Source organism: Taudactylus pleione, unplaced genomic scaffold, assembly GCF_031769625.1.
Source record: "Taudactylus pleione unplaced genomic scaffold, aTauple2 ptg000497l, whole genome shotgun sequence".
Lineage (NCBI taxonomy): Eukaryota > Metazoa > Chordata > Amphibia > Anura > Myobatrachidae > Taudactylus > Taudactylus pleione.
Genome location: NW_028284899.1, coordinates 2,014,344 through 2,037,396, shown reverse-complemented (window position 1 = coordinate 2,037,396; position 23,053 = coordinate 2,014,344). Strand labels below are relative to the sequence as shown.

The 23,053-nt window shown below is 46.1% G+C and overlaps 1 protein-coding gene across 1 annotated transcript in view; it reads right to left on the bottom strand.

The window, feature by feature from the left end:
- Window positions 1-1,813: 1,813 nt before the first annotated feature.
- Window positions 1,814-23,053, bottom strand: part of LOC148502425 (glycine N-acyltransferase-like) — a 44,596-nt gene continuing 23,356 nt past the window's right edge. The window contains exon 5 of the mRNA XM_088449884.1: window positions 1,814-2,216. Within this exon, the coding sequence (XP_088306010.1) occupies window positions 1,814-2,216 (403 nt within the window). The remainder of the gene's footprint in view (window positions 2,217-23,053) is intronic.

Here is a 23,053-nt window from a genome sequence, read left to right as displayed (position 1 = left end):
GAATCAGGCCCATAAACCACAGGCACATTTAAGATAATATATAAAAATCATTGTGTTGAATGAATCTGAAGACAATACAGTAGCAGTGTCATCACAAGGAGGGTGCTGGGGTAGCAGTCTGCACCTGGGTGACACCAAGGTGCAGACTCCCCCTTACTGACAGGAGCCGGGTGCTGCACTGTAGCATTAAGTGCAGCAATCGGCTCCTGTCACTGAGGGAGCCCCCGGCACTCCACATAGGGACCTCCTGCACCCCCCTTACCTCCCAAGTAATAATCATGGGAGTTCGGGCCACGTGGCCTTGCCCCTTCCCGCGCGGCCATGCCCCCATTTCAGCAGTACGTGCACATCGTCCCTCCCCACACTGAGTGACACCGTGGAGAGGGACGCCACTGTACAATAGTATACACAGAATGGAATGTCAAGATGTTTACTTTAACAATCGCAATGACATGAAAAACATGGCAATATACTTTTTACATTTCCATTGTTCTTTTTTTGGGGGGTGCTTTTTTATTGTTAGCCATAGCAACAAATCAGTACTGTTTTTAGCATTTTGAATGCAATTCAAGGATTGTCAGTGAAAAGTTTTCCATGGATTGTGAAGTATAGGACAATTTCTATGGACCATTTAATGGACAATTTGTTGTATCTTTGTTAGTATTGTATATTAAAATGCAAGAAGTGTTTCTTTTTATCTTGTTAGTGTTACTACTACTGATTTATGAACATTCACATTTTTGCCCCAATAAATTTCAGTTCATTGGGCCGCATGTCATGGAAATAAGAAATGTTTTATTAAAATATTTTTTAAGTGTGATAAATAGGCCCCCTAATCATTACAGTTTCCAATAATTTTTTTCTTTATTGATAGTATACTGACTGCATTCATCATTGTGCAGAATTATTACTTTCACTATTCAAAAATGTTTGGCCTAATTAAGAATTTCTTAAACCTATCGCAAAAATGTGCTGAACCTCAGAGTGATCAAGTAGTGATCTATTATTTACATTCTCCACTAATAGGGCAGTATGTAAAGGTACGAATGACAATCCCATACAAGTAACTTGGAACTGCATGTACAAATTTAATTGAAAATGACAAAACAAAATTCATGGCAAGAGGTTTTTGTAATAGTTTAAAAATAAATTAATAAAGGGATTAATCCCAGAAGAATTGTCTTTTTTAAAACGCAGTTTTATTTATTTTCTTACGATTTTTTTGCTAGACCTTATGTTGGACTTTACATGACAGTTTGTAGCCAGGTGACCGAGATCATGTCAAAATCAACATGAAATTCTCTTAAGCATTCATGAATTCTTAATATAAAATGTTTTTCTATGGTATGGTATTACAAGTGGAATTAATAAAACAGAGAAACTTTGCGATACTGGTATAGAAATCATTAAATGGCTCATGTTGTCAAATATGTTTCTAATAAGCTGTAGAAAGATTATGGGGTTTATGCATCAAGCTGTGAAATGCGTGAAGAAGTAGACCAGTGGAGAAGTTGCCCATAGCAACCAAAAAGCTCCTGCTTATTATTTAATAGACTGTACTTGATAAATGCTACTTCAAAGCTGATTGGTTGCTATTGGCAACTTCTCCACTCTTTTCACCGCTTGATACATAAAACCCTATATCTTTCTTTTAAAAAAATGCACCACTTTGTGTAATTGTAGAGCCTTAACTCACCTGATGTTGCAGTAAAAAGATTTTAAGGTAACGATTTTGCATTTGTAGTCAAGAGAGTCACATTTACAATGAATTGAAGCCACAGACTGTAACATCATTTTTCTTTTATTTAGTATTTCATATATGTTTCAGGAACATCCACCGTACCCAGCTACCACTCAGTCTGAGTCCCGACTTCTTAATTGCGGCTTGGCTTATCTCATTATCAGGAGCAACACTAACATAGATGGGTGCCCCTCTCATGTGGTTAACAGCAGCAAGCTTAAGAAGTATTGTACGTATAATCCCCAGATTCCTGTAGGCTGGTTCTGTATAGCCCATGCGTATCTCTGCAGATTGGTCAGTCACTGACCAGGCAATAGGCTGATCCAATCCTTTTTTCCGGACACAGATGGACGGGAAATTCTTGATGCATCGCTCTATGAAATGAACGGTAAGTTTGTAGTTGCGAGCCACTGCCTGGGCACGAACAAGGTGAGCTTCATGGGTCAAGAGTGGGGTAAACTGCCACTCATCTGAACTGTATAAGCAGAGAAGAAGAAACAATAAAAGATGGATCTCAGTCTTCAACAGAAACCTCTTACCCTCTAATTTTACAGTTAGACCATCCCCTGTATCTTATCAGTAATCATCTGCAATCTAAGTCTTTCTATGACCATTTCAATACTTTACTTGTATGTCCCTCTGCAGCCCTACAATCACATGATACAAGACAATCAATGTAACCAGACACATATTAACCAGTATTTTGCTTCCACAGTTTCCTTTGTCGCCCATATCAAAGTACATAGAGATTTCTACTACCCTGACTCTGGACTTTCATTATTCACTCCCTCTTGACTGGATTTATAATTTATCTCATGACTGACTCAGAACTGTAGGACCCGCTCTCCTCTTCTCTGCTAATTGCTCTTTATACCCCAATCCTTCCCAAGATTAATCTGAAGCTTGAGTCCTTGGCTCTACCACATCTTTTGTTGTTCCCCAGCATCTGCCGTTCTCTTCTCTTCCTTCCTACCTAAGACAGACACAAAATAAAGCAATGAGATCTATACAAAAGTGCCAAATGACTTTATTTTTAAAACCAAAAGGTCACTTCTATAATTCTTAGTGCTGCTTTTGATAACATACTGCTGATCATTATCTCTTCATTGAGATTCTACAGTCTGCATGTTCAAGTTAGTAGCGCTTCATGGCTTTCAAAAAACCCCTTTCTGGATCCCAACTACTTCTCAAACAATCGTCCCATCTGTCTTCTCTTATTTGCCTCCAAACTCTTGGGGTTATATTTACTAAAGTGTGTGTATTTAGAATTGAAGATGTTGCCCATAGCAACCAATCAGATTCTACTTAACATTTATCTAGCACCTTCTAGAAGATAATAGCTAAAATCTGATTGGTTGCTATAGGCAACATCTCCACTTCTAAAAACCTGCACTTTAGTAAATATTGCCCTTGGAGTGGCTCATTTCCCAACACCTTTCCATTTTCATTTTCTCACACTACCTTCTCGATACACTTCAATCTGTCTTTACCTCCCTTCATTCCATGGAATCTGCCAAGGTCACCAATGACTTTCTCACCATTAATTTTAAGGGTCAGTTTTCCTTTCTCACCCTTCTTGACATGACAGTTTAGCCAACATTGTCCCCTCATTCAAGCTTTCCTCTCTTTTGTTGTCCTCTCACAGCTGTCCTCCTAACATCTCCTTCCTCTACCTCACCCCCCACATTCATGCCTCCACTTTCTTAGTTCCCATCCTGCACTATCATTGTTTTCAGTTCACCCCCACTCACAGTCAGCGACTCTGATCCTTTTTGACATCTTTTCCCATGGTGCTGAGTCATTGAGTGCTGTTAACAACTGTGTTTCATATAGTTGTATCATCTCATTGTTTGATTTTCGAACCTGTGCTGCCTGCTTACATTTTTTCATATTTTAATGTTTGCTTTTATTATTGTAACTCTTGTTACAGTGCTACAGTCACTTGGTGGTACCATATAAAGTAAAAAAAAAAAAAATATATATATATATATATATATAAAATCTTTCCCAAAATCTGAACTGAAGATCTCTGCTCTTGAGTCACCATCTGTGGACTTCTTTATCACTTTACTATAAATCTGCATTACCATTTAGTAAAAGATGGCAGTGAAGACCCAGCCGTAACCCCTGGTCTACATGTAGCAGTTTTTATGTAGTTCCTCAGCTCATTGTCACATGCCAGCCTGGAGACCCCAGAATCAGACCCCGTCGCTTACCTGTGCGGGCGCTGACCCGCGCTGTCTTCCGGCTCCCGTGCTGTACGCTCCATCCTCTTCTCCCAAGGCAGTCTCCACTGTTGTCCTCTGGAGGGTCCCGCTGCTGTGCTGCTCCCACGCTGGCTCCTGCTCACCGCTGGTCCCCGCTGACTACCTCCAGGAAGCGCTGTCCTCCGGTCCATGGGCGCGGCCATCTTGGATTGCCCATGTGACCCCACTACCACCAATGAGGAGCCTTCTCCTTCTCTCTCAGCCTGTCAGCTCCCAGTGTCCACTATAAAAGGATCCCCAATGCTCACACAAGTTGCCAGTGCAACTAGTTTCTTAGTTTAGCTAAGTAGCCTTCCCACTGCGCTCCAGCCACTCCATGTAGCCACTCAGCTACCAACGTTTACCCATGGCTATCCAGCCGCTCCACGTAGCCGCTCAGCTACCAACGTCTACCCACGGCTATCCAGCCGCTCCACGTAGCCACTCAGCTACCAACGTCTACCCACGGCTATCCAGCCGCTCCACGTAGCCACTCAGCTACCAACGTCTACCCACGGCTATCCAGCCGCTCCACATAGCCACTCAGCTAACAACATCTACCCACGGCTATCCAGCCGCTCCACGTAGCCACTCAGCTACCAACGTCTACCCACGGCTATCCAGCCGCTCCACGTAGCCACTCAGCTACCAACGTCTACCCACGGCTATCCAGCCGCTCCACGTAGCCACTCAGCTACCAACGTCTACCCACGGCTAACCAGCCACTCCACGTAGCCACTCAGCTACCAACATCTACCCACGGCTATCCAGCCGCTCCACGTAGCCACTCAGCTACCAACGTCTACCCACGGCTATCCAGCCGCTCTACGTAGCCACTCAGCTACCAACGTCTACCCTAGGCTATCCAGCCACTCCACGTAGCTTCCTAGCTATCTCGTTACTGCCGCATTCCTCAAACTCCTGTCAGTTCGCTGCACCCTCTCATGCGGAGAAACTTCATTAAGCCAAGCCTCCTCCAGCGAGCGTCTGCGCCAAGTAATACAGATCCAAGGCCCAGTCCGGGAACACAGCTCCTAAATTCCACGCTTGTGACAGTTTGCACTGGCACGATGGACTCGGCAAGTGGTCAAGGATCTGGGATAGAAGCCTCGCAGGATGTACTATCCCATCTGGAAAGACAGGAGACCTCTCAGGCTCAGCTGATCCAATTTATCCAAGATATGTCGTCACGCCTGGACAACATTCAGTCCTTACTGGCTCATCCCGCTCCCGCTGGCTCCCAAGCCGCCTCTCCTCCTGTGGTGTCACCTGCTCCTCCGGTTCTACCTCCTGCTTGTCTTCAGCTCTCCCCTCCGAGCAAGTTCGATGGCAACCCCAAATTATGCAGGGGTTTTTTAAATCAATGCGAAATCCAATTTGAGCTACAATCTGCCAACTTTCCGATGGCCAGAACCAGGGTGGCATATATCTTCTCTCTACTCTCTGGCCAAGCACTCGATTGGGTCTCGCCCCTTTGGGAGAAGTCGGATCCTCTGCTCTCCAACTACCCCGAATTTGTTGCTACATTTCGCAAAATCTTTGATGAACCCGGAAGAACCACCTCCGCATCAGCCGATATTCTACGCCTCCGTCAGGGCAGCAGGACCGTCGGCCAATACGTAGCCCAGTTCCAGACTCTGGCTTCGGAACTCAATTGGAACGAGGATGCCCTCATCGCTGCCTTCTGGAGTGGCCTTTCGGAAAGGCTCAAAGACAACCTAGCTTCCCGTGACCTTCCAACCAGTTTGGATGGGTTAATCTCCCTCTGCAACAAGGTGGATCTCCGTCACAGGGAGCGTGCCTTGGAAAGAGGCAGATTTGATCGTGGAAGGCCACGTCCAGTTTCCCGCTTACCCTCTCCTCCTCTGGGCGAAGAACCCATGCAGGTCAACCGCTCTAATTTATCGGCTGAGGAGCGTCAGAAAAGGCGGAGGCAGAACCTCTGTATGTACTGCGGATCTCCTCAACATTTAGTTAAAACTTGTCCCATTCGTCCGGGAAACGCCTCCTCCTAACTTATGAAAGAGAGGTTAAGTTAGGAGTTGCCATTGAATCACAAAGGAAGTCTGATTCCACCATCCAGGCTCATTTAAAGTGTCCTCGAGGTTCCAAAGCTGTATTAGCTCTCCTGGATTCCGGAGCGGCACAGAACTTTGTCACTACTGAATTTGTCCAGAAGCATCAAATCCCCATGGAAGCGTTGCCTCGAGTCATCACTTTAACCGCCATCGATGGTAGTCGCATTTCTAGTGGAACCATCACCCATCGTACAACACCACTTAAACTTACCATTGGGGTGCTCCATTCCGAACAACTATCCTTCCTAGTGATTCCCAAAGCCTCTCATTCTTTAGTCCTCGGATTACCCTGGCTACAGAGACATTCACCTCAAATCGATTGGACCACCATGCAAATAATCTCCTGGGGTTCCAATTGCTTCAAAGGTTGCCTTCAGCGGGTAATACCTATCAGATCTTCCGTTGTACGGGATTCTACAGACCTGCCCAAAGCCTACGATGGGTTTCAGGACATCTTTAGCAAACAGAGCGCAGACCTGTTACCTCCCCATCGTGATTGGGACTGTCCCATAGATCTGATTCTCGGGAAGAACCCTCCTAGGGGCCGAACCTATCCTCTATCTCTCCCTGAGACTCAGGCCATGTCGGAGTACATTACGGAAAACTTAAATAAAGGCTTCATTCGACCTTCCACGTCTCCAGCAGGGGCTGGATTTTTTTTCGTAAAAAAAAAAGATGGTGGCTTGCGCCCGTGTATTGACTACCGGGGTCTTAATGAAATAACTATTAAGAATCGCTACCCTCTTCCTCTCATTACAGAGTTATTTGATAGAGTCAAGGGAGCCACAGTTTTTTCCAAACTCGACCTAAGAGGAGCCTATAATTTAATTCGTATCCGTCCTGGCAATGAATGGAAAATGGCCTTCAACACCAGGGATGGGCACTACGAGTATCTCGTTATGCCCTTCAGCCTCTGTAATGCTCCGGCCGTCTTCCAGTTTTTCGTCAATGAAATCTTCCGGGACCTCTTGTACAAGTGTGTGGTCGTTTACTTAGACGACATTTTGATTTTTTCTCAAGACCTCCAAACTCATCGAGACCAGGTCAAACAAGTCCTTCTGAGGTTGCGGTCCAATCAACTGTTTTGCAAATTAGAGAAGTGTCTGTTTGAGGTCTCAAGTGTACCATTCCTGGGATACATTATCTCCGGAACAGGCCTTCAAATGGATTCGTCAAAACTACAAGCCATTCTTGATTGGTCTCTTCCTTCTTCCTTAAAATCCATACAAAGATTCCTAGGATTTGCCAATTACTATCGCAAGTTTGTAAAAGGTTTCTCGACTCTGGTAGCTCCGATTACAGCCCTCACCCGCAAGGGAGCAGATCCAACTATATGGCCCGTCGAAGCTACCTCTGCATTTCAACTTCTTAAGCAAGCCTTCATTTCCGCTCCCATCTTAAAGCAACCAGACTCCACCAGGCCCTTTATCCTGGAGGTGGACGCATCCTCTGAAGGTGTCGGTGCAGTGCTCTCCCAGCAATTTAAAGATGAAAAACTTCATCCCTGTGGTTTCTTTTCCCGGAAGTTTTGCCTGCAGAGAAGAACTACACCATTGGAGATCAAGAGTTACTCACCATGAAACTAGCCCTCGAAGAATGGCGATATCTTCTAGAAGGAGCTCATTACCCCATTACCATTTTTACTGACCATAAGAACCTCCTTTATCTTAAATCTGCAAATTGCTTGAACCCTCGTCAAGCCTGGTGGGCAATGTTTTTCTCCAGATTTAACTTCAAAGTCTCCTATCGCCCCGGTTCACAAAACCTCAAAGCCGACGCACTCTCCCGTTCCATGATGAGCAACCCTAATCTACCCATGGAACAGCCCCAACCAATCTTGAATTCCGCTTCCTTCGCCTCTACCCAATTATCTTCTATACCCCCAGTTGGGAAGACTTTCGTCGCTCCGGAACTCCACAAGAGGTTACTGCATTGGGCTCATGCTTCCCGGTTCTCTGGTCACCTGGGTATGGATAAAACCCTAGAATTTATCCAGCGGTCCTATTGGTGGTCTTCGATGAAAAAGGACATCAGGTCTTATGTGTCTTCATGCATCAAATGTGCCCAACACAAGATACCTCGGCGGGTTCCACACGGTCAACTCCAACCTCTTGCAATTCCATCTAAGCCATGGACTCACCTATCTATGGATTTCATCTCTGATCTTCCTCCATCTCGGGGCCACAACACAATTTGGGTTATCGTGGATCGTTTTTCTAAAATGGCTCATTTCGTACCACTTACTGGGCTTCCGTCTGCCCCTCTACTCGCCCAGAGCTTTATAAAAGAGATCTTCAAGCTCCACGGCCTTCCTCAAGAGATCATCTCCGACAGGGGAGTACAGTTCGTAGCGAAGTTCTGGTGGTCACTCTGCTCAGCCCTTCAGGTAAAACTCAAATTTTCTACCGCTTATCATCCCCAGACCAACGGTCAGACCGAAAGGGTCAATCAAGACCTGGAACAGTTCCTGCGCACTTTTGTCTCCTCCTCCCAAGATGACTGGATTGAACTTCTTCCTTGGGCCGAATTTGCCCACAATAATCATTATCACACATCCACCAGCTCAACTCCTTTTTTTACAGTTTTTGGTCAACATCCTCGAGTGCCAGATTTCCCTCTTCTTCCCACATTAGATGTGCCTGCGGCCAAAATGTCCCTTCAACGATTCTCCAACATCTGGGAAAAGGTTCGTTCCTCTCTGACTAAAACGTCAGCCCGGTACAAGAGATTTGCTGACCGCCAAAGACGAGCGGTTCCAAATTTCCGACCTGGGGATATGGTCTGGCTTTCTACCCGAAACCCAAGACTCCGAGTACCCTCGATGAAATTTGCTCTGCGATTCATTGGTCCATTCCCAATCATCAAAGTCTTGAATCCTGTGGCTTACAAGTTAAAGCTTCCTCCATTTCTTCGCATTCCAAGTTCCTTCCATATTTCTCTTTTAAAACCACTAGTCTTAAACCGATTTCAGAAGGTCCTGCCTAAAGCTTCTAGTGTTCAAACACAGCAGGGAGAGGAGTTCGAAGTTGACAGAATCTTAGATTCCCATTGTCGATACAACCGTCTTCAATACCTTATCGACTGGAAGAATTATGGCCCGGAGGAACAAATCTGGATAAATGCCTCCGATGTCCATGCACCCCGTCTGGTCAAAGCGTTCCATGTGAAATTTCCTCATAAACCAAGGAAGTGTCCGGTGGCCACTCTTGAAGAAGGGGGTACTGTCACATGCCGGCCTGGAGACCCCAGAATCAGACCCCGTCGCTTACCTGTGCGGGCGCTGATCCGCGCTGTCTTCCGGCTCCCGCGCTGTACGCTCCTTCCTCTTCTCCCAAGGCAGTCTCCGCTGTTGTCCTCTGGAGGGTCCCGCTGCTGTGCTGCTCCCACACCGGCTCCTGCACACCGCTGGTCCCCGCTGACTACCTCCAGGAAGCGCTGTCCTCCGGTCCATGGGCGCGGCCATCTTTGATTGCCCATGTGACCCCACTACCACCAATGAGGAGCCTTCTCCTTCTCTCTCAGCCTGTCAGCTCCCAGTGTCCACTATAAAAGGATCCCCAATGCTCACACAAGTTGCCAGTGCAACTAGTTTCTTAGTTTAGCTAAGTAGCCTTCCCACTGCGCTCCAGCCGCTCCATATAGCCACTCAGCTACCAATGTCTACCCACGGCTATCCAGCCGCTCCACGTAGCCGCTCAGCTACCAACGTCTACCCACGGCTATCCAGCCACTCCACGTAGCCGCTCAGCTACCAACATCTACCCACGGCTATCCAGCCGCTCCACGTAGCCACTCAGCTACCAACGTCTACCCACGGCTATCCAGCCGCTCCACGTAGCCACCCAGCTACCAGCGTCTACCCACGGCTATCCAGCCACTCCACGTAGCCGCTCAGCTTCCAACGTCTACCCACGGCTATCCAGCCGCTCCACGTAGCCACTCAGCTACCAACGTCTACCCACAGCTAACCAGCCGCTCCACGTAGCCACTCAGCTACCAACGTCTACCCACGGCTATCCAGCCACTCTACGTAGCCACTCAGCTACCAACGTCTACCCTAGGCTATCCAGCTGCTCCACGTAGCTTCCTAGCTATCTCGTTACTGCCGCATTCCTCAAACTCCTGTCAGTTCGCTGCACCCTCTCATGCGGAGAAACTTCCTTAAGCCAAGCCTCCTCCAGCGAGCGTCTGCGCCAAGTAATACAGATCCAAGGCCCAGTCCGGGAACACAGCTCCTAAATTCCACGCTTGTGACACTCATATTACAGTCACACCTGAAAAGTAGGGAAGTTGAGGGTAAAAAGGTGTGAGTGGGAGAATTAATCACAAGCTTTAATATGCTAATATGCACATGAGTGTTATGTGGATCATTTGGACTCAACATTAATAATCTGTACATTATGTTACATCTATAGGGTTCTTTTTAGTTAGTCTCCTGATATAATACACTATATTTGGTTGTATTGGTAACGTATATTTGTGGTCTCTTTGTTATCTGTACTTCATATACCCACATTTTTTTATAAATCTGCCTGTTCTGTAAGTGATTTTCTCTATAGATATCTGAATCAATTTCTAATTACATTGATGTTAAATTAAATTTTATTAAAATGAAAATGTCAATTATATAAATACACCTTTTTCCTGTGTATTCCTCTTACCTCTGATGAAACGGCCCTTCTCATTGGCTGAGAAACGCGTCAGGTGATAATCCTAGGATTCTGACCAAGAGAGCACTCGATTGGCTGCCTAGCTGTGTCAGCGTGATTCTACCTGCTCACTCCAGCCGGAGTTACTGAAGCAATTGAGACGGGGCCACAACATTGGAGACTGGGACGATCTTTCTCCCCTAGCCCTTCCTCCCCCAGCTACAGCGGCACACGGAGGTTCAGTCTGCTCCTCCAGCTCTGATTCACCCTGCCAGATACACTTGTCAGCGGCAGTGCAGCTCTCCCTCTCAGGCACAGAGAGCCACCACGCTGCACACAGTGCACATATACTGAGTTCATCTCCCCATGGGAATACAGTTGTGCTACCTTATTAAATTCTGCTCCTCCAATTGTAGGAGATATACGTCAACTTAACTGAAGTTTGGCTTATTGTGCAGGACTTGTTACTCTCAATTCTATGGCGCTTATCTACACGCTTGTGGCTGACACAGTTGTTTTAGTGCATGACGCTACATCCTACTTTGCTGCTATTAACATTAGCTGCTATTTTCATCTTCTACTAATTGATTTGCACTAACCCACTGATTAATTTCAACCTCTGATGTGCTTGTTAATTAATTATTTTTAGTATGCAAATTCTTGGTTGATCCTGGTTTTAGCTACATTTAATTTGGTATTGTTTTTTATTATTTAATATATATATTTTTTATATACATGTCATAACTGTCATTAAATACAATATTAATATTACACCTTTGTCCAGTGCTCTCTCTTCATTTTTCCATATTCTGTTCTGATTCTGGGATACAGCATTCTCATCCCTTAGGTTGAGCTGCAGGACAGGGGTAGTCATACTTATTATTCATTTACCAATTTATATATTTATTTATCTATTTAAGCTATTCATTTGAGATAGTTGTATCTTTTAATATAATATTTGTGAATTGGACACTTGTACTCTTTAGCGCTTGGTTGGATAATTTTTTAATTGGCCTCCTTTTTTCTCTTCCTTGTGAAGGTTCTTTTGCTGACACTGCTTTAGGCAGGATGCCAGGTTTAAAATGTTTAGCAGAATGCTTAGAAAGGTGTAAGAATTATTTAGATGATTCAGATAATGATGCCATGGTAATTTTAGATGAGTCTAAAGATGATATGCACCAACTCTAAAATCGAGTCCTTGTCCTTGGTTGAAACCAGCCATTGGTGGGACAAAATCACGCTTCAAAAATATATTGATAAAGAACTAATCCCAAGGGGACTCAAAATATTTAAAGCATGTTCCTTCAGGGATGATACCACCTTTTTTGAACAGTGGAATGCTGTTTTAGATCAGTTCTCTTTGAGTCTGATGCAACTTCTAATTTAAATATAGAGAAAATAAAATCACCAATATTCAATCTGAATTAGAGAAGCTACCAACGACCCTGAAGGAACATGAGAAACATCCTGAATATGACAATAGAGACATGCAAGTGAATATAAAAAGTTTGAAAACATTGAGAAATCACTTATCAATACGAAAAATAGGAAACTATTAAGAGATCAGACTGACTATAATAAAGGACAAATGAGAACTTATAATAGACCTCAGAGGAATTTTTACCCCACTAGATCAGGCCCACGATCTTTACATACATCACCATACTCAGAAGAGAGGCAATTTCCTAAACCCACTGGGTCATTTAGGGATAAGAAAATATATAATAGACTTAATTCTCGACATACACCAAGGTCCAATAAACCACCAGTGAAGAGGAAAAACTCTTGGTCAGATTATGAACATCGCAATAGGTTTTCGAATCTGAGTGATGAAGTGACCACCCCGGTTTATGAGAATGAGTTTCAAACAACTAAAAGGAAGTTACCTATTGAATCCTGCCTTCCAACCACCTCACATTTTTTAGAGAAGGACCACATGACATATTATCACACTCCTCCACCACCCCCTCAGATACACAAAGGGGAAAAGAGATCAGGGCGTTCAACCAAAAGAGACAGAGAACTAGACCTAGAGGAAAAAAAGGAAGGAATAGACATAAGAAATCCTGTAAAAAACGTAAGATGGCACTAAGTGGCATTAGAGGTATTTTTAACCTCTCAGATAAATTTCTGACCACAAATGAAATTTCTTTACTTAAGAAGGGTTTGAAATTTGTGCCGGCATCTAAACCCAACCTATTTATGTTATTTGTTGATTTGAACAAGTATATTAGAACCCTGAGTAAACTATTTTTTGCATTAAAATCTCTAAAACATAAGCAGCTGGATGGTTCCCCAATTATTCCGGATGATAATGACCGACTTTCATTAGGTATCCTTGAGTCTTTAGCCCAAGAGAATGGTGGACATCTAGACCCCTGTTTTGAAGTGGTATCAGATAATTCTTTGAATCCTATACAAGTGTATAATATGAGGTATACGAATCATTCCCGTATTTTTAGAAATTCCTCTAATTTTTACCCACTTCAACACCGGGGCCCATTTATAGAAAGCTTTTATAGCACCACAATGGAAGACTTTAGGAATCTATGTAGTAAAACAGACAGTTCCACCATTACTGATAATCTGTCTAAATCTGAAAGAATAGCTCTTAAGAAACTGGTTAAAGATAAAGACGTGATTATTAAACAGGCGGATAAAGGTGGGGGGTTGATAATACAAAACATGAGAGATTATATTGAAGAAGCCTATAGACAGCTAAGGAATTAACTTTTTTACTCCAGAATGCTTGGTGATCCAACCATGTTGTATAGGACCGAACTTGGACAACTCTTAGATGATGTCCTATCTTGCAGCGTGATATCCAGAGCAACTTGATTTTCTTTACACTATTCACCCCATCACTCCTGTTTATTATCATTTGCCCAAGATTCACAAGACACTCACTAATCCACCAGGTCACCCTATCATTTCAGGTGTTGGGTCCCTCACTAGCAGTTTTTCTTTTTTCATTGACACTCACTTACAGAAATAAATGATGTCTCTTCCTTCCCATATTAAAGATACAACACATTTTTTGAATCTTATTAGTACAGTTGAATGGAAGGATTCTTATTACTTATTCACGTGCGATGTTGAATCGCTATAGACTAATGTACCACATGAATTGGGGCTCCTTGCCATTAATCATTATCTAGGGAATGACCCAACAGTACATGGAGCATCAGGTCATTTTATCCTTGACGGTATTAGATTTATTTTAGAGCACAATAATTTTACTTTTGATTCACAATTTTTTCTTCAAACACGGGGGACTGCCATGGGAACCTGGTTTGCCCAAAGTTTTACGAACCTATATATGGGTATGTTTGAGGACCACTATGTGTGGGGAGCAACTTCGGGGTGAACCTGGTTCTCTATGGCAGATATATAGATGATTTATTTTTCATTTGGGATGGTGAGCCTTCTTCCATCACTCCTTTTGTTCGACACCTTAACACTAACACTATTGGATTGAAATTCACTAGCACTTTTAGTTCTACGTCGATGAATTTTCTGGATATCACACTGACTGTTACTGATGATCGGACAATTCTAACCACCACATACATTAAGTGGACATTACAGACCATGGAAAAATAACATTCTGAAAGGTCAGTTCCTCAGTATTAGGAGGAACTGTTCCTCATTAGAAGAATTTCGATTACAAGTCTTTGGACTGTATGATACTGCTATCAAACAGGGATATCCACACTCTCTATTGGATAAAGTACTGGATGAGGTTACTCATATTGACAGAACATCATTATTGGAAGCCAGAACAGGACATCAGAGTTCTGCTACGAATCATGGAGAGAAAAAAGATGAATGAGTATCGTTCATCACACAATACAATACTTCGGCTTATGCGATCAAGAGAATTATCTCTAAAACTTTTCTCTTCTTAAAGCAGATAAGAAGATTAGTTCGGTCCTAGATAATCAACAGAAGGTGACTTTTAGAAAGGCATCCAATCTAAAACAACACCTAGCCCCGAGTCTATTTAAAAGACAAATTAAAGACTCTAACACTAGCGTGATTTCTTGGTTACCCCCTAAACCACATGGTTACTTTAAGTGCGGTGGAGCTAGATGTATCGCATGTAAATTTTCTAATAATAAAGCGACAGATGTAGTTTCATTTCAAAACCAAAAACAGTTCAGTATAAACAGCTTTTTGAACTGCAAGTCAACATATATAATTTATGTCATCCAATGCAAGTGTGGCATACAGTATGTGGGGAGGGCGACTCGACGTTTACATACCAGATTTGCTGAACATAGGTGAATATACTGAACAGTTTTAAGAATCGTAGTTTATCTAGACATGTGATGTATTGCCAAAAAGGGGATCCAGAGGGACTCTGTGTTATGGCTTGGGAGCAAATCCCTTGTACATCTAGAGGTGGAGATCGGTTCCGCATATTATGTAAAAGGGAAGCTTTCTGGATCTTCCAGCGGCAGTGCAGCTCTCCCTCTCAGGCACAGAGAGCCACCATGCTGCTAGAGACTCCAGGAATCAGGTAGCTATCTCATCACTGTCTTGGCCGGGACGCCGGCACACAGTGCACATATACTGAGTTCATCTCCCCATGGGAATACAGTTGTGCTACCTTATTATATTCTGCTCTCCAATTGTAGGAGATATACATCAACTTAACTGGAGTTTGGCATATTGTACAGGACTTGTTACTCTCAATTCTATGGCACTTATCTACACGCTTGTGGCTGACACAGTTGTTTTAGTGCATGACGCTTCATCCTACTTTGCTGCTATTAACATTGGCTGCTATTTTCATCTTCTACTAAGAGATTGTTCCCCCCTTACTGCCCCCATCCGCACTTATTCCCCCAGGTGTTAGTATAGCTTTAACACAATTAGGAAACACCTTTTTCTGATGCAAAGTTCCCCCCCCCAAAAATTTTTTTTTTAGAATTTTCAATCAAAACACCAACAAAATTTCCATGTTCTTTCTGGGTAACCAACTGCCATATACTGTCCATTCTAAGCTTAGCAATTTGTGTGATTCCCGGTTATTTAAAATGAGTACCAGCCCAGTCACCACCATGGCTTATTGGGTCTGATTCAGATTTGGGAATAGAGTAAGAAAGAGCAAGTAATACCGCATTTCCATCAAAATCCCAGGGCTAACAAAGCCATGTCAGACATGGGATTTACTCCGTTCCCACTGCAGCGATATCCCAGGTCGGCGCCGTTAACACTGCACAGTGCCGGCGCTCGGAGATGATGTCATCAACAAGTGCCGGATACTCCAGCTCTCCCCTGAATGCCAGACTAGAGCGGAGTGGCGACCAGGGGAGAGGGTCCTTCCAGGGGGGGAGGGGTCTCCTTTCGGGAGACTGTCTGATGTCACAGCTGTCACCGGGGAGATGAACAGGGAGAGATTACAGCCTCCCTGTATGAAGCCGGGATGGGGTAAAATCTCCAACCATCTGGGCCATACGGGGAGGCTGTAATCTCTTACGCCCCAGTCACAGTTGTCACAGACAGCTTCTAATTTCAGCCAATCAACATGCTTCTGACCCGGGTTACACATTTCCACTGAGCCTGACTAGGGTTTTACTCACGTAAAACCCTGATAGAGACCCGGGAAGAAATGCTGGGGTTTTCCCTAGGAGTCTTTTCCACTGAGCCACTACCCAGGTTGACACAGCAATAACCCGGGTATTTGGGCTGGCGGGAAAGGGGTATTACTGTGCATCTTGGTAAAACCATGCTGCACTGCAGATGGGGCAAATTTAAAATGTGCAGAGAGATCTAGATTTGGGAGGGGCGAGTCCAAACTGAATTCTAAATTGCAGTGTAAAAAAAAAGCTGTCCAGCATTTGTGGGCTACATACAAAAGCAGCCAGTATTTACCCCACATGCAATAAAATGCATGTATTAGCACCCCTTGTTTTGCAACATGGTTTGTCCAGGTACACAGTTATTTGCTCTATCTAATGGTGCATACACACGGTCAGATTTTTCTTCAGATCTGAACGATAACGATTTAAAAAATCGTTCAATCGTTCATATCTGAAGGAAAATCTGACATGTCTGACCGATGAACGATGCGCGTTCCTGATGGTCAGATAATGATATCTGACATCTAATGTGCTTGCAGTCAGATTTGGACGATTCCATTCACTTTAATGCAGTCAAAAATCGTTCATAGTTCAAATTGTTCAAATCGTTCAAATCATTGGTCAAATCGTTCATCAAATCGTTCAGATCGTTCAGATCTTTCAAATCGTTCAATCGCTCATCTGACACATCTGACAAATCTAACCGTGTGTATGCTCCATCACGCTATTCCCAAATCTGAATCAAACACTGTGATAACCTACAAACTCCTTCTCCATTCATTTACATCTTTCTAAATATAAATCCTTATGTTTTTAAAAGGCAGTGGCCCTCATTCAGAGCCGTACGCTCTGAGCAGAGCGCACGCTCTGAATGAGGGCCGGGCTCCATTTTCATGGAGCGTCCTCCTGGACGCTCGTATAGCTGTGGGTCACCACCCACAGGCTATACGAGCGTGCATTGTGATGGTCGCGATGGTCGAGACCATCGCGACCATCGAATTTGCGAGCCGGAGCCTGCGGTTGAGGTTTTCAACCGCAAGCTCCGGAGTGATTTTGGCTCTATCAGAGCCAAAATCACTCCCACTGACATCACTAGTGATGTCAGTGGGCCGGCTTCTGACGGGAGGCGTTCCTGTGGGAACGCCCCCGTCAGGGAGGCACGCCCCCGGCACGCCCACCAAAGGGGGCGTGCTGTCAATCAACATTGACAGCACGCCCCCTTTGACCGGACACAACGAGCGAAGGACTTTCCTTCGCTCGTCGCGTCTGGCGCATGCGCACGACGGAGCTCCCTCCATCGTGCGCATGCTCAGTCCATAACATCGACCCACTTGCGAGCGGACAGCCGCTCGCGAGTGGGTCTGAATCAGGCCCAGTGTCTTCATTCTAAAAACTGCTCCATTTCTGTACCATCTTTTTTTGCCACTGCCATTCCACACCTTAAACTTTCAATCTGACTGCTGTTTAACTCTGGAAGGCCAATATGCCTGACCTATAACTAAAACTAAAAAAAGCAATGAAATTACGATCATTAAGGCTGACACCTTAATGGACATGTTCCTTGCGTAATACAGATATGGTATGCCATGACACTATGTGGTTAACTGCAGATTCAGCACTCTCACAGATTGAGATTGCTGTCACTCACAAAATGGTGGAGCTGCTAATTCACCGCTGCTAATTCACATGTTCCTTCTATAAAGGGACATAGCTTCACTTAACCACTTTCCTGGCGTGGTTACATCAGATGTAACCACACCAGCAGGGGCTCTCCCTGACATGAACGCATCTGATGTACTAGGGGTTTCCGCAACGATTAATGGTTTGCAAACTATCAATGGTCTATGACAAATGGTTTTGCCATCGCTGACAGGCACCCTTGCTGCACCACCGATGGCAGCCCACAACCGATGTTACGAAAACATCGATGGTACAGCTGTCAATGGCCATCACTACAGTATACCATAAAAATGTTTATGGTATACAGGGCCTGATTCAGCACGGATCGCTGCTGCGATTGCAGTTCTGTAATCGCACGCAGTTCTGCTGCAAAACTATGCTAACGATTGCAATCGCAAAGCCATCGCACAGCCAGCAGAGAGACGCCCACTACTGCTATCTCACATCCATAAAACCTTGCAATCCTGCATATACATTGGTACCATCTGGGAACATCGGCCAATCACGCACAATAATTACAGCTGGTCTGACCTTTCTCAGGAATAGCTAACTAAGGAGCTCATTCAGAGCCATTTGCAAGCGGCCTGATGTTTGCGTACTGTGCATGCACCGCACCCGGCGTGCGCGAATGTGGAGAGCCATGCTGGGATCAAGTGGCTGATCCCAGCATCGGCACAAGAAGAGGAGATGTGTCCCCTGCGGGACACATCAGCTTCCGGCGCTGGGATGCTATTTCTGCTCCCAGTGTCGGGGAAGCAGAGGCGGTGGATAGCCGGCGCTGGGACAGAGTATCTGTTCCCAGTGACGGTCAAGCGTCGGGCACGGCGCTCTGTACATGGCTTCAGGTGGGGGCTCATTGTAGCCTGCCACCCAGCAGCCTGGTTACAGCGGCGGGTGTATGGCTCTGGCCATGAGCCAAACACGGCTCGCAGACCAGCAGCCAATAGGAGGCGGACACGATGAGCCAATCGCGGCTCACCGCATCATATCCCCACCCACTTGCAGCATCTATTATTAGACGCCCCTGAGCAGGAAAAGGGAGTTCGGCAGCGGAGAGGGAGGAGAGAAGACCTCCCGAAGAGAGCGTCGCGGCAACAGGTCCAGTGGCCATGGAAAAGGCCAGAAGACGCTGCTGTCAAGAAAGAAGACAGGTGGCGCCAGCTGGAAGAAGAGAAAAAGAGGTGGGACTGGCCAGCGGCCAAAGAATGCGGCTAAGGACCAGATAGGACTGCGGGGGTGGGAAGTAAAAGAGTGAACAAAGCTCCCCCCGCAGCCTCTTCCAATGGAGCAGGTAGGGCCTCCATGAGGCCTACCATATACCCCCTCCCTAGACCACCACGGTTGCCGGGCACTCGGCCCTTGGGGAATTGTCGGGCACTAGGCCCGTGGGCAAATAGGTGGGCACAAGGCCCAGGATCAGTAGTGGGCAGTAGGCCCTATTAAAGGATTTACCCTTAATTAGTTGTGAGTGACCTGAGTACTAGGCCCAGGTCACTATTGGGAAAAGTAGACGGGCAGCTTGCCCGAGCCACCCAAACTATAAGGTGGTCTGGATATTAGGCCCAGGCCGCTAAGTGAGCCCCACAGTTAGGCAGGCCCATAGGTCTGAGCCCCATATAAAGTGGCGCTGGGCATCAGGCCCAGGTCACTACCAGAGCCCATCATTAGGCAGGCCCATAGGCCTGAGCCACAATATAGAAAGGGGACTCTGGGCAGTAGGCCCAAGTCCCTACTATGCCCTGTATTAGGCAGGCTTAAATGCCTGAGCCGCTGGTAAGACCTTGGGCATTAGACCCAGGGCCCTGAGCCCATTAAGAGTGTATCACTGATATAAAAAGTTTGCAGCCCCTGTGTACTTGATTCGAGGTGTGAGCAGAAACCCCCGTGGAGAGCTGTCAGGCTCCCATCAATAAGCTAGTGTTTCCCCAGTCACTAAGAAGAGGAGCAGGCCAGCTGTGGATAGGCAGGTAGCAGGCATTTAAAGGGACAGCACCGTGTTTTGCTCTTGTGTACTTATAGTCTGTGATTGGTATTCCATGCAGGGCAAAAGTTTAGTTATTGTTAGACCTGTCACACTACACACACTGTAGGTTGAGGGCGATGTTGTCTTAGTATGTGTAGTTGCGTGACATAAGTTTAGGCCCGGCATGGCTCTGTTGTGTATCTCCTTACAGGGACCTGTAGGCGAGTGAGCGGACGAAGAGCAGGAGTGGACACGGTGAGAAATATCTGTGTGTACTGTCTCTCCCTGTTTTTTGTTCTCTCCCTGTTATTTGTCACTACCTATCCTTCCTTCCTTCTGGGCGGACAGTGAACCTTGCATCCCGGTGCAAGGATGGGTCTTCACCTGGTGCGTGAGTGCCAATAGGTGAAAACTCGGGATCTGAGGCCAAAAGTGCCAATGATGATCTTCACTTAAAACCTGAATTTATCCTTCGGTTCGGTAGGGTGTGTCGGTCAACGTGAGGAGGGACGTTACTCACATAGTCTCCTTCCTCCTAGGTCATCGTGTCCGTGTTCTATTTGGGAGTTCCAGGACCATCTGTTCAACACACGGCCCGAAGGTGAGAGGGTGCGACGCAAGGTAAGGAACTGAAGTACACCTGCACGGCAGCAGGCACTGCACCGCACCCCACTTATGCGTGCGCGAGCCCCGCTGAGCGACTGAAGTTCAGTCGCTATGGGGCTCGCAACAAGACGGGGAGGCTGTCGATGGTGACTGACAGCTCACCCCATTTTGTGGGCGGGTAGGGGGGGTGGCTGGACAAATGCAAGCGTTCCCTTAGGAATGCCTGGCGTTTGTTGGGAGGCCTTACTAACATCACTACTGATGTCAGTAGTGGACTTCCTGCTCTATTAGAGCAGGAAGTCCACTCGGCCTTGCGGCAACTAGACCCAGGGTCTCGTCGCAAGGCTGGTGGTCGCGATCATCGCGATGGTCTCCTGGCCGCTCGCTCTAGCTGTGTGTGGTCACCCACAGCTTTGCGAGCAGCCGGAGAAAAAAAAAATGCCCACAGACCCAGCGAGCTGCCAGCGGCAGTGAGTGGGTCTGAATCAGGGCCTAATAGTTCCCCATCAATGAACCCTTCTTTCTTCTCATTTTGTGTTTTATGGCATATTTTGGGCTTTGGGAGCACCACCAACGATGACTGATGAGCTATTATAAATGGATATAAAATTGTTGGTATCTAATCTATGAGTATTTGTTTTGGTTCTGTGCGGTACCCTTCTCTCTCTGGTTCCAAGCATACATTGGTACCATCTGGGAACATCGGCCCCTCACAAACAATAATTACTGCAGGTCTGACCTTACTCAGAAATTTCTAACCTCGTACACATGCTGCATATGCCATCACGGTGGCTAATGTATGTACACCCATGCAATGGCGCTCAAATGGACAGACACCTGCTTTTCTCCGACCACTCCCCCGTGACCACCCCCAAATGTTCACAGCCTGGCAGTGGCGTCCCTCCCCGTGGTGTCACCTGGTGCGGGGAGGGATGCTGTGCTGCGTTCTGAAAAGGGGTGTAGTCTCGGGGGATGGGGCGGGGCCTTGTGGGACTGGGGCGTGGCCACGCTGCCCGAACCCCGGTGGTCCCGTTCTTACTACTGGAGAGGGGGTGCAGGAGGAGCCTTGTTGCAGTGCCAGCTCCCTTACAATGTCAGGAGCCGAGTGCTGCACTTAATGCTACAGTGCAGCACTTGGCTCCTGTCACTGAAGGGGAGTCTGCACCTTGGTGTCACCCCTCGTCGGGTAACACCCGGGTGCGGGCTGCACCCCCGCATCCCCCTTGTGACGCCACTGCAGCCTGAGACTCACTCTGCCATGGCTTACTGTGTTTTTCGTAATCGCAGTGCGATCGCAAATCAACCGCTGTTTTAGTACTAGCACCAAAGTACAAGATTGACTTAATATTTATCAACAGTGATCTCTATTTTTCATGTTATTATAGATTAGGGGTGAGCGGGTTCGGATTACTGAAATCCGAACCCCCCCGAGTCCCCCCGATCCGAGGCAGATACGAGTCAGGCTCGACTTTTCCCGCCTGACTCGGATCTGAAATCGAGGCAAAACGTCATCATCCCGCCTTCCGAGTCTCGCGGGTTTTGGATCCTATATAAGGTACCCGCGTCGGCGCCATTTTCTCACTCGGCTGTGGACAGTGAAGAGGGAGGGTGGGAGTTAGGGCTGGCTGGGCTGTGTAGTGTAGTGTAGTGTAGTGCAGAGTAGTGTTGTGCTGTGCTGTGCTGTGCTGTGCTGCTGTTGTCCACTACTTCAAAGTCCATAGGGGCTGGCTGTGTTGTGCTGTGCTGCTGTTGTTAATAGGGGCTGTGTCCACTACTTCAAAGTCCATAGGGGCTGGCTGTACTGTGTTGTGCAGTCAGTTCTCCATAGGGGCTGTGTCCACTCCAAAGTCCTGTGCAGTGTCCCAGTCCTAAAGGGGTGCTGTAGTGTTGTCCAGGGGGTGCTCTGTCCATCAGGGGTGCTCCCCCCAAGTGCTAAAAAAATAATATTTTTTGTGTGTTTGTGAATTGTGTGCGCAGTAGCCGCACGTGCATCAACAAAGTAGTGCCAAGCGTGCGCCTGTGTCATAAGTAAAGGGCCGGCTGGCTTGACCGTTAAAGGGTACTGTAACCCCCAAAGTACACTCCAGTCCAAACCAAAAAAAAAATTATTTTCTGTGTTTGTGAATTGTGTGCGCAGTAGCCGCACGTGCATCAACAAAGTAGTGCCAAGCGTGCGCCTGTGTCATAAGTAAAGGGCCGGCTGGCTTGACCGTTAAAGGGTGCTGTAACCCCCAAAGTACACTCCAGTTCAAACCCAAAAAAATAATATTTTCTGTGTTTGTGACTTGTGTGCACTGTGGCTGCACATGCATCAACAAAGGAGCAGCGCCAAGCGTGCGCCTGAGTCCCATAAGTAAAGAGCCGGCTGGCTCATTTCTTAAAGGGTGGTGTAACCCACAAAGTGCACTACTCTCCAGCAAAAATAAAAAAATATTTTCTGTGTTTGTGTGCGCTTTAGCCGCACGTATATATCAATATAACATAAATGGAGGACCAAACTTT